Genomic DNA, 12664 nt, shown 5'->3' with positions numbered 1-12664 from the left:
AACCAGATGAGCTTTAAGGTCTCTTCCAACCCAAACCAGTCGGGATTCTATGATTCTCCTCCCTGTTTGATTTAAGGAGCTCTTCTCACAAACCCACTTCTGGGACCAGCAAATTGGCTTTGCTCACGTGGAAAAGATGTTTCTTGATACAATTTTCTCATGTACAAAGGTACATCCATGACTTGAAATTCATCATCCTGACCTGCCAGAGAACTTTAAAGAATGGGTGTGAATGTGGGCTGGGCCTTTCCTGAAACGTCCTGTAAACATTTGTTCTGGTCCATTTGCTTCTCAATTTACAATGAAGAAGGATTCATTCAGCTGAACAGAGATTGCTTAATGGCCTCTCTGCAGCCAGAACCTTTATTAATGTAATGGTGTCAGCTTGCATTTGAAGGGCATTCAGAGCTGCTCAGCACATGAAGTGGGAGTTGTAGTAAAGTCTGTTGGAGCAGTGTGAAAAATGGGGAGCATCTTGAGTAGCTGCTTTCCTTCCTCTTCTTCCACCTTTCTGGCCCTACTCAGAGCCATATTTCACTGCTGCTAGTCCACAACGTTCATTTTTCCATCATCCCCATCGTGGATAGGGAGGAAAAAGCCACTAGACTTAGTATAGAAGGGACTAATATAACCTGAAGCATCTTGAGCCTTCCTTGGCCTCTTGTCTCAGATGGAATGAAATAGTTACTATTAAAGATTAATAAGGGTTCAGAGGTGGTTATCAAGTGGTTTTAATTGTGTTAGAAAACCTTCAGGGTTCCACCCTTTTTGCGGTCCTGTGGCAAAGGGTTTGATTTTCATCAGTAGTAGAATATTCTGTTAAATAAGTCTGGGAAATGCTCAAAGAATGGACTGCAATATGCAACTGGACACACAAAGAGTTTCTTATTCCCAGAGAACCTTCAGGAGGAAGGCTAATAGCACTGTGCTTTAGGATCAAAGTGGGAAGGCTTTGGGAGGAGTTTTTCATGGAGTTCTATAGACATAATCAGATTAAATGTCTGTAAATAGATGGGAGTCTGTTAAAAAGGTCTGGTGACATCTGTGTTTTCCCACTGTGAGGGCAGAGCCCCAGAGCCCCAGGTGATGTTACAACAGGACACATTATTCTCTGTGCTCAGACCACCACAGGGTTTGAAGCATCTTCCAGGAGGACCTGAGTAATGGTCACTGTAACCAGGCTAAGGATAAAGTGTGTGTAATACAACCATTCAGAAGGGTTATTTCTTGAAAGGAAAGCACATCTCTGCTGAGGAATCCAGGAGGAATTGCCCTAAGCCTGAGGAGTTTGTAGTAAATGAATTTGTAATCCAGAGTGCTGAGAAAGGTGTAAATTCAGTCTCATGTAGTTTGGTATAATGAGAAAGTGTTAATTGTGATAAGCTGTTTGTTCTAAGCATGGGGTTGGAAGCTGGGTCTTGCCCCTGTTACCCGTCCTTTTGTTCCCTCATCCACTGGAATTAGACTAAATGCTGTCCCGTGGCATTAGACTGAAGCTGCTGAGGGATGGTTTGTTCAGAATCTTTGTGTACAGCTGCTGTAAACCAAGCCCCAACACTCAGAAGTGCTGAGGAAAGCCTGACTCGGCCTTGTTCAAAACCATGAGGTTGATTTAAAGAAATATGGGCTTTCCCCCCCCCTTTTTTTTTTTCAGTTTATCTCCTGTTTTGGAATTGCACAACCTGGTTTTAACTTGTAATGTCAGCTACAATAAGTGTCAGACTCCTCATGTGATAGAGAAACAGGCCAAATATTCTCATTCTTGATACGCAAAGAAGGAGGAATGAAAAGAGCCACCACTCTGAAGTTTTCAGGTTCACAAAAATCACATTCTTTTGACTGCATACTTGTCAAAGGTGCCCATCTGAGCTGGCATCACACTTCTACCTTCTAAATCCTGCTGTTGTCATGCAGGTTTTTTTTGGGCTGGAGCTGGATGATCTTAAGGTCCTTTCCTTAAGTGTGTTTCTTCTCATGTTTGCCTGAGCAACAGGAACAATTGGTTTTGAATGGACTGAAAATTACTGCTCTGCATTTCTCTGTGTTTCAGACTGGCAAACTGTGCAGTGATGAAACAGAATGATCCGTTGGTTGGTTAGGGAGTGCAGCTTTCTCTGCACGCTTAGTCTTGCTTGGATAATGAGGAATGAAGAGAAACTGGGAAGTCTGTAAGAGGTCTGGGTTTATAAAAGCATTTATATTGTCATATGAGCCACAAACCCGAGCACTAGCACAGACAGTATGATGTAAGATCACCTAAACCTTATCACCGAGTATCTAACCTCTGTCCTCCTTTCCAGAATGATGAAGTCCTCTGTACACGCAGAAGAAGATGACTTTGTGCCAGAGCTTCAGAGGAGCATCCATCCCAGAGAGAGGCCAGACTGGGAGGAGACTCTCAGCGCTATGGTGAGATACTGTGTGGAGTTCTCTGACTGGGTTATTTTCAGTTCTGAACGCTCTACTCTTCCATTTACACACTGATTTGCATGCCCTGAGTTTCAGATTTCTAAATACGTGGTACTTTCAGGACCAAAGTGCTTCCCTTCCTCTGGCAGTTTGTCAAGGAGAGAGAAGGAACGTGCATAATGCTTCTGCCCTATTAATATGTGCCCCAAAGCAGGTCTAGTAACCAATTAAAGGTCCGTAATGTCATAAGGATTTTGTCTGCAGTAACCTCTTTTTCAGCAGAGCTTATGAGCATGAAGCATGTAAAAACACGCTCTTGGAAGCGTGCAGCATTGTGGAAGAATTAGATTTTAGCAAAAGGCTGCTTCAGTCCACAGAAGTAAAACCTCAGCCTGAAAGCTGATGTACCATCAGAGGGAGCAGAATTGCAGAGAACCACCACAAAGCTGCTGTTCTCATGCTGACAGAAGGCACTGCAAATGGCAGTGGGCCACAGACAACTGCATTACCTTCATATCTTCGGTTTTGTTCTAAGTGAGGGAGTAAAGTACTTGCAGTTCTACTTTGCCAACTTCTTGTGGCATTTGCTGAGATTGGAAGGTCAGATACTAGGTATTGCCAGGCAATCAGGGCAATGTGATGGGGTTGTTTTGTGCAGTTACCTTACCTCACAGAAGCTCGACCTGCTTTGTTGCAGTTAGGAGTGTCTGGAGGTTGTAACTTGCCTGGTATTTTCAGTTGTTCTTAAAGTACCTCCTTAGCATCCTAAATTGAAGAGGAAATTGCCTTCTGTGACAGAGCTTGGACACATCTGACTATTGCAGGACATCAGCTGTGCTTGTGAAGGGCAGGAGGTCCAGCAGCATGGTGAGCTTCCTTACCGTGATGTGGCACTACCTCTCATTGGGTCATGGGATCCAGTGGCCAGGCTTCAGCTGGGAAAAGCCCTGTGCTCTCTGCTCTGGGTGTTCATCCCAGTGATTATTTGAAGTTCAAAGCACCGTTAATAGCTGGTTGGGCCATGTGCAATAGATTTTGGATTAGCTGTTGGTTATACAGTGCTCAGAAAGTGCACAGGTAGTAAGCTCCCTGTTTATAGGGGAACAAAGGTAAGTACTCTGTTTTACTCTTTGAAAAGCATCATCCAACCCCATATAATACGATGATCCCATTTTGTTCCAAACCTTATTTTCAAGGCAAAAAATCAAGCCAAAACATAGGATTCACCAGTGGTTTTGTCTGTGGGTATTTTCTGTGCTGGTCACTCCACTCAACACCTTAATACCCACTATTAATGTTGACTTTCTGCAGCTGGCACCGAGTATGTTTTTTCTCATCTGCAGCTATTTTCTCCTCCTTCTCCTTGGCCAGCAGCTCTCGCTGGTGCTGGGTGTCTGAAGGCACTGTCTGTTCTCATCAGCATTCCCCAGCTTCAGCTTCTCACCACCCTGGAGCCAGGCTGGTGTCAGTCACTGTGTGCCACCACCCTGTGCTGGCTGTAACCTCATGGTGTGTCCCTAATTCAGTGTCTCCCGCTGTAACACAAGGTAGCTGGCATACCTCATTTGTTACTGCCCTGTTCCACTGTTGATTTACAGGGAAGGAAAGCTTCACCTCTTCTGGCTTGGTACTTCCAGGCTGTTGTGCTCGTGGCTCAGTCTCTTCTTTTTCCTTAAATGTTGATCTTTAGCTAAAACCAAGGCATCTTTTTTCCCCTAATGATGCAAGAAAACATCCTTGGATGGATGAAGATTCTCACTGTCGCTTCTTGCGGAGTTCACTGTTCGTATGTTTGGGGTATAAATTGCATGATACAAGTAGACACATTCTTCACATTATTTCTGTGTTGTTAGAAGAGTTGGGAAAATGAGTGTATCATACAACAGGTTTGTGTTTTATGCCACTGGAAACAGCTCGTCTTATAAACCAAAAGCAGAGTCCAGGTTGGCTTTACGTTGCTCAGTGTTCAGCTCCTACATGTATGCATAAAGTTGTTCTCACTGCACTATCACTTCTTAAACAGCTCTGTGCCAGCAATATAAAGATTGAACAGTCCAGGTGGCTGTAAAAGAGATTTAGAGGACAAGAAACCAGAAAATTCCCACCTCAGATACAGGGATTTGGTATGATGAAGTGCAGGGCTCAGTGCACTGACCCTGTATTTCTAACAGCTTGGATTTGTGCTTACAGTGTTGGTTTGACCTCCTGCTCCTCTGACTGCATTGTAGATGGGTAGAAAAACCTCATGTTTACTGTGCTGAGAGAAGCACATTTCCACTCTCAACCTCTGCCTTATGTCCTGTCAGAAGGTAGGATCTACAAAATGTCAGTGTTCACAGGCCAGTGGCAGGCAGCTGGAGAGCCAGCTAGGGACAGGGCTTTGTTATTGAGCTGAATTCCACATTCTGAGCAAATACTGGGAGTAGGAACACTATGGAGAGCTCGGGATACTCAACAGACACGTGATGCTTATTCATCTGTCCCTTGAACTTTGTCTTCATACATGGAACAGGGTGCCCAGAGAAGTGGAAAATACCCCATCCGTGGCAGTGTTCAAGGCCAGGTTGGACACGGGGGCTTGGAGCAACCTGCTCTAGTGGAAGGTGTCCCTGCCCGTGGCAGAGGTTTGGAACTGGATGAGCTTAAGGTCCTTTCCAACCCTAAGTATTCCATGATTCTATGCTTTTGTACATTGGGAAAGGGCCATTTATGCTGTCACAGTTAGATGAACTCTAGTCATCCCCACTCTCCCTCCTCCCTTTTATCTACAATCCATTTCGAAGTGCTTATTATTAATGTATAAAAGTGCTTTGTTTCCAGAGCTTTTTATTTTTTATAAGTAGAAATAAACTAAAGGTCTTTGAAATGGATGGAGGTTGAATGTCCTCCTATACTGAAAATGTAAAGTAGGGCAGAAACTCTAATGTTTCTGTCCTTGCCAGTTTATTCTGAGCACCTGAGTAGCTTCAGTCCTTCAGTGTGCTACTACTTTTGTCATAGCATCATGGAATAGTTTGTGTTGGAAGGGACCTTAAAGTTCATCTAGTTCCAACCCCCTGCCATAGGCAGGGGCACCTTCCACTAGAGCAGGTTGCTCCAAGCAGTTAAGTGGATTTTGGGAACCAGGCTGGACAAGATTCAATACTACATGGACAGACTTCACAGCAGCTGGATAAGAAGCCAGCTGCCTGCATGGTCTTCAAGGACTCCTGTGTTTTATATCCTCCTCCCAACTCCCATTGTGTATTTATAGAATTTGGGAATATCAGAAGCTCCTGGTAACCTTCACACAGCTCTTTTCTCTCTCTGCTCCAGTTTGGAAAATTCAGTTGATGATACTGACTTTCTTTGTAGGAGACTTGTGAATTCTAAGGGTGAAAAGTCGTATTTGAGGCAAGTGATATCGCAGGATGTGGATTTTCTCCCATTTGTCTGAGGTAGTGATGTCATTTTAAAGGAAAGGAGTATCTTTTCCCTGGAAGGTCCTGGAGAGCGTTCCTGTATTACAAGAAATGAAGTAGTGAAAGAGCCTTTATGGAATATTTCTCATACAAAATGGTAACATAAATCGATACTTGTACTTAATACTACATTTACCTTCTGTTACTGACCATCTGATTTACTCTCAGCACCTCTGTATGAGCTCAGTAAACTTCTCACCCCTCTGAACACTGGCTTTTGGGGTCTACATTGAGGATATTGAGGTGACACCCATGGTGGCTAAAGTGTTACTAGTTTATAGCCAGGCTGCCAGCAGAGGTGTGATGAGGAACCTCTCCGTTACCAATGGGAAACCATGATGAATCCTTGAATTTGGCCAGCGCAGAAGTGGCCAACAAGGCAAGCAGGTGGCACTTGGTGTACATCATTGTTTTTGGCTTATGCTGGTGGAGTTTTCTGTGGAAAAATACAAATCTACAAGTGTTTTGGAAAGGCACAGGGGTTATATTGTGTCCTGGGAAGGCCCTGGAGTAATCTTAGTTCCTATATCAGGTCAGATGGAGTTCTGAGATCAGCAATTGATACTAGATAAGGGAAGGTACCATGGGTCCAGAAGGTAATAAAGGCATTTTAATGAGACCTCAATATATCACTGTTAAATCTGGGACGTGAGTGAGGAGAAAACTATTTTTAAATGCAATTTATAAAAGCGTGTGGAAGTGAGAGAATTGTAAAGCTTTAAAGAGAGATTTCACTCTCCTCAGTACAGGGTTTGTTTCTTGTTCTTCCTATGGCACTTAGCCCAGTGCTGCCCAGGGCAGTGGTGGAAGGGACCTTAAAGCTCATCCAGCTCCAACCCCCTGCCACGGGCAGGGACACCTTCCACTAGAGCAGGTTGCTCCAAGCCCCTGTGTCCAACCTGGCCTTGAACACTGCCAGGGATGGGGCAGCCACAGCTTCTCTGGGTGTTCCAGTGCCTCAGCACCCTCACAGGGAAGAGCTTCTGCCTCACAAATCCTGTTTTTTCTGTTGCTATTGAGTGACTTAGACAATTCAGTGGAGATGGACTTTAGATCTTTTCTTCACTGAGATTGAGTTGGCTGCTGGCTCTAAATCTCTGCATTTCCTAAATGCTATGGAAAACGTTCCCTTAAAGCTGTTTCGTGCAGTCACTGGGCTGTAATACTACAAACCAGTTCTGGGCTGGCTTTGCACCAGTAACCTATATTCCATTTTCAAGTCCCATAACTTGTTTTCCTTGTTCTTGCTGCAGAAATGCAATGGTTTTTCCCCTAGTTAGGCTTTTGGCAAGGTGTTCTGTTGTCTTGCGTGGTTCTTTCTCTCCCTCTTGGTTAGAGAAGTATTTTATTTCCCAGTCTAACTCCCAGCATGAAGCTTGTCCCTGAGAATCTCGGAAAACTGGGACAATCACTGAATTGGAAGCACATTTTGGTTCTCTAATTAAAGGAGTTCAATTAAACCAGAATGGATCCCATCTTTTTGGCAGTAAATATTAATTTATAGCAATCATTTAATTTTCAGTGGCGATGCTGTAGAAGGGATTGTTTCTGGTGGCATTTACTCACTTTACACTGTGTGTAGTCTTCAGTACAGTGTTGATCCAGGAGAAAAATAATACATTTTCTATATTTCTGGTTTAAATCTGGGTGTTTACAACATTTAGCCAAGAAGGAATGAGTCAGAATTTGGGAAGGCTGGACCAGTAACATTGTTGTTCACCATGATCATGATTTTATGCCCCTTTCTGCATATTTATCCATCTCAAAGTGAATCTGATGCACGTCAGCAAATTCAGGTCTTGCCAAGTGAAGTGGTTGGGGCATGGATATACACACCACCACTAGGAATTCTTTTATGCTTATAGGGGATAACGGCAGTTACAAAGATGAAGATGGCACTGGAGTGTAATGGCTCATGTTTGGGATGCTCCCAGCCAAATTCCATAGGTGTAGGTAGATGTAATCATGTATTAATGTACATGAGACACTTAAGGCTGGGTTTAATAATGCATTAGGGAGCCTGAGCACACTTTGTCACACTGTGAGTAAACCACTGGGCTCAGCTGCGTATGTATTATTGGTAGCAGCATTTGTGAATGAGCAGTCTGCATTTCTTGGGGTGTAGATGGTACAATTTTAGGTTCAGTGCCAGACAGTTCCATATCCCAGTATCTATTCCATTATCTGCCTGTTGGTGCCAGTATTGTGATGCTGTTGTGATTAGTCCCTGCTGGAAGCTGGGAGAGGCACCATGAGATGAGCTCTGAAGACAGGAGCTTGTTCTCATGAAACTCTACCTCTTTTCCTCCTACCTTATTCCAGAGATGATCTCTTTTTAGTTTTGTTGTACTAATAAGGGAGATGCCACATTTGTATACTTCTTTGGGAGCTAAAACTCATCATTTATTTATCAGTCAATCACTTTTCCCTACTCCCAGCTGCTTGACGATAAGATGGAACACCCAGGAAAGGAAAGGAGTCTCTTCTAAATCAAGTGCTTGGTTTTGTTGTGGGGGGTTTTGTTTTGGTTTGAAATCATTGATTCTTAGTTACCATAATGCAAGAAAAGATGGAACCGTTCTTGAAGGGTTGTCAGTAGTTTCCTCATCTATCTCCTTCTGTTCCCTAAGTTCACCCCAAGAAACAAACAAGATGTGTCATATATTGCCTTGTTGAAGGCTGTAGGCATGAATTTTTTGGCCCTAATTCAGCCTTATTAATTCTAAGGTGATGAATTTATTCCCTGAAAGCACTGATAAATCTTCAGCCTGATTTATTCCTTTAAATCCTTCCATACAGAATTCCTTCTGCCTTTGTACTGGTCACTGCTGCATTGGTGTAGAACAGAATCATAGAATACTTAGGGTTGGAAAGGACCTTAAGATCACCTAGTTTCACCCCCCTGCCGTGGGCAGGGACACCTCACCCTGGTTGCTCCAAGCCCCTGTGTCCAACCTGGCCTTGAACACTGCCAGGGATGGAGCATTCACCACTTCTTTGGGCACCCTGTGTCTAAATTCCTATTAACTCAAATACTGGTCTTGAATGTCAGGCCGCTGGTTTTTCTACCTTCCCAATCTTTCGTTGGGAAAACTCTTCAGTTTCTAAGTAGATTTATACCTATAACGTCAGTTTGCTATTTGCATCGTCACTGAATATGGCCAGGGACTTAGAAAGTGGCATTTGCTTGGTTCAGGCTGAATTCACGTCTGTAGTTTTTAATGTGATGAGAAACCGCTTTCTCCTGTAACAACCCAGAGCTCCACTTGTACTGTTATAACTCAGCCAAAATCAGGTTCCTCCCCCGTCTCTGTGGCTCAATAAACCATAGAAATTGTGCCTCAAACAGGATTTTAGGGGTCCTTTGTAGGCAGCGAGGAACTGGAATCCAAGTGTTGTGCTCACTGGATGTGCTGTTTGGTGGGGCTTTTTCCTCACATTTATTCTGTAGGCTCTACAGAAGCCATGGGGAGGACACCTTTCACTAGACCAGGTTGCTCCAAGCCCCATCCAATGGGGTATTCTACTTAACCAAAGTTGTTGTTTCACATGTGAGCCAGAGATGGTTTTACCAGGAGATGAATAGTTAAGCATTTGTTCTTTGTACATTCCAGTCTGATCCTTTAAACTATGGTAAATGGATGCCCTGGTCTAACTCCCCTACAATGCTAAGGCTCAGGAATGAGAGGTTTCCCTTCATTTGCCAGCTCATGGCAATGCTTAGGAATTTTTTTCTTCTTATTCCCCCCCTCCCCCCTTTTTTTGGAGGGGAGAAGCTGGGAATAGAAAAAGTACATCCTGTGTGGTCTTTGGAAAGAGAAGAACTCCCTGTTAAGCATGCCATGCAGTGAGTACTGCCTAGAACAATCCAGCATTGACAGGGAATGTGGAAAATGGCATTAAAAGTCCAAAGCTCAGAAAATGATACACATGAAAGTGTCTTCTTTATTGAATGCAGATTTCTGAGACACAGGATTAAGGATGTGCACTGCCAGTATTCAGAGTTTCCCTTCTGGAAGCACTTGCCACTGCTTTCCTGTATCCCATTTCTTACTAACTGTGATATTTTTAAAGGCATCTCTGTCTGGGTAACTGCTTCCCAGCCTTGCACATTCTCTGTCTGAACTGGGGGCCAAATGAAGAACTTGGTGCTACCTCTAATGAATGACTCCAGCCACTGTGGCCTGGAGCTATCCCTGCACATAGCCCTACAGCTCTCCTATGACATATCAGAAAGGATGTGTCCCTTAACTTTGCAATAGGGATCAAGACATTTGCAGTATGTAAGGAGCTAAGTGGTGGCTTCAAGTAACAAAGGAATACCTTTATAAAATGCAAAAGGTCCCACTATTCCTCTTTGTGCCTTCTGGTGGATCTCGAAGCTGTTTATTTGCTGTAATCACAGTATGTTGGACCCTCAAAGGTGACATTTCCCTGATGCCTTGCTGCAGCTCTTGCAAACATAGATGGGTACACAGGCGCATTGGGCATGAGAAGGGGAGCTTGTCCTTGCTGTTCAGCTTTGGTACTGCTTTGGGTGGTTATTCAATGTGCCAGTGCTGCACTCTGCTGACCACGCCGTGAACAGCACAGAGCTTCATTCTTAAGATGCTCCACTAGGAAATGAACTTGGAAGGGGTGTGGTTAATTTTCTTTTTGGCTTCTTCAGTAAAGCTTCTGTGGTATCATGAGCAGATGGATCTGGAGACATTCAAAGCGAGGCTGGATGTGGTTCTGAGCAACCTGATGTAGTTGAAGATGTCCCTGCTCATTGCAGGGGGGTCGCACTAGAGGAGCTTTGAAGGTCATTTCCAACCCAAACCATTCTGTGATTCCATAAACCAGATGCAATTGCTTCTTCATCTTAAATGTGTCCAAATATCTTAAGGAGCTCTGAAAAATGTAGCTGAAATGTGTTAAAGTGACACAAACAGCCTGGATGAAAATACTTAGGAAGATTCATTTGCAGCACTAAATGAATCAATGGGAAGTGCTAACAGGGAGAACTTGGCAAACATTTGCAGTTTTGTCATATTGCCCCTGTACCTCAGATGTTTTTGGGTGACAGTTGTATCTTCTTCAATGACCAAACTTTTCTGCTGTTCAGAAAAGGGACCCAGTTGCAGCCTCATGTGCTTGATACATCCTAATCCTGCTCATAGAATCATAGGATCAACCAGGTTGGAAAAGACCTTTGATCTCATCAGGTCCAACAGTTCCCCAGCACTGCCAAGGCCACCACTAACCCATGGCACTGAGGGCCTCATCTACATTGTTTGGGAGCACTTCCAGGGATGGTACCTCCAGCACTGCCCTGGGCAGCCTGTTGCACTGAATGTGAGTGGCTGTGGAGTATGAAGCTGAGCTGAACCATCTTTCTCCTTTTACTGTGCTTCAGGCTAACTCTTGAGCAGTAATGGGTCAGAGCAGGACAGTGCTAATGAAGCCATCATCTCTGACCCGTGAGGAGGGAACGGTTCCTTCTTGACGTTGCCAAGCTCTGCAGAGACATTGATGCTGAGCCAGCTCTGTGTAGCTGGTTGGTACCCAAGGTTTGGAATAGTTGTGTATGTCCTTGTGCATAAACACCCACTTCAGATAGGCAACTGTGTAGTTCAGTCCATCCTTGTGCTCAGGTTAAGTAGACTATTATCACAAAGTCACGGCTTACTGAACCAGCATTTCTCCAGTGAAGAAGTAAAGCTCTAACAAAGCTTTGGGGTTTCTGATGGTGGTTTTTTTTCCCTCTTTATTAACTTTTTTTATCCCCCTCCAAGAAAATGGAGGGGAAATGAAGATGATGTAAAGGAAAGACTGTCATGGAAACCAACCAGCTCAGCCATTTCTAGAAACAAGGCCATGTGCTGAAAAGATCCAGAGCAGTCTGCTCCCTCCAAGCTGCTTTTGGTGAGATATTGGTGGTAGGAAGGTGCATAAAGGCCAAGGCCATGTTGGACACAGGGGCTTGGAGCAACCTGCTCTAGTGGAAGGTGTCCCTGCCCGTGGCAGGGGGTTGGAACTGGATGAGCTTTAAGGTCCCTTCAACCCAAACCAGTCTGGGATTCTATGAAAGTCAACTAATTGCATTCTGGATCAAGTCCTAATGTGTTGACCAGAGCAACTTGGCTCAGCAGTGACATTAGGCTGTGAAAACTGGGCTAAATCATTTGCCTAAACAGATTTGCTCTGCAATTCCTGGCTTTCCACAGACTGGCGCTGCATAGGAAACAGGGAAGTGAGGAGCAACTGCTGATTTTCAGATGTGAATAACCTGACTGTTTCAAAGTCATTTAAAACACAAAACCACTGTGACACAGAGCACAAGAGATGACACATCTCATGCGGAGAGGTTTGTATTTTGAGAGGAGGTGACAGTTTGCATGCCAGGCTTTTGATCAGAACAGGTACAGACTAGTAGGGAAGAAAGTGCTTTAATCAAGTTTTGTATCTTTGGCTTAAATAGAAAGTAGTTGCAGTTACCTTTGGAGTAATGTGATTTTTAAATGGCAGTGAGTTTCTCTTCTGCTTACCTGTCTATCCACCCTGTTTTTTCTGGGGTTAGTACCTCATACTAAAGATTTTAGCTTGCACAAGATCACCATTATGCCCCTTTTCCCTGTGCTGTGAGACTTGGGAGAGATTGTCATGCTGCAGCAGAGAGCTCAGATCAAGTTGGAAGAGCAATCGAAGTGAATTACTGTGTTTGCATCTCCTTGTAGTCCATTGAAATGGATACATGCTGGAAATGGGAGACAGATCGCTCCTTCCAGCAGGGTTTGGACATAACTCAACTG

At 44.0% G+C, this 12664-nt stretch overlaps 1 protein-coding gene across 1 annotated transcript in view; it reads left to right on the top strand.

Moving 5' to 3' along the window:
• Positions 1–2300: 2300 nt before the first annotated feature.
• The window catches only part of LOC104408456 (rho GTPase-activating protein 32-like), a gene marked incomplete at both ends in the record, with an annotated part of 57753 nt that continues 47389 nt past the window's right edge, over positions 2301–12664 (top strand). The window contains one exon of the mRNA XM_010018068.1: positions 2301–2409. Within this exon, the coding sequence (XP_010016370.1) occupies positions 2301–2409 (109 nt within the window). The remainder of the gene's footprint in view (positions 2410–12664) is intronic.

This window comes from Nestor notabilis, unplaced genomic scaffold, assembly GCF_000696875.1.
Source record: "Nestor notabilis isolate BGI_N333 unplaced genomic scaffold, ASM69687v1 scaffold2927, whole genome shotgun sequence".
Taxonomy (NCBI): domain Eukaryota; kingdom Metazoa; phylum Chordata; class Aves; order Psittaciformes; family Psittacidae; genus Nestor; species Nestor notabilis.
This window is presented reverse-complemented; position numbering and strand designations above follow the sequence as displayed.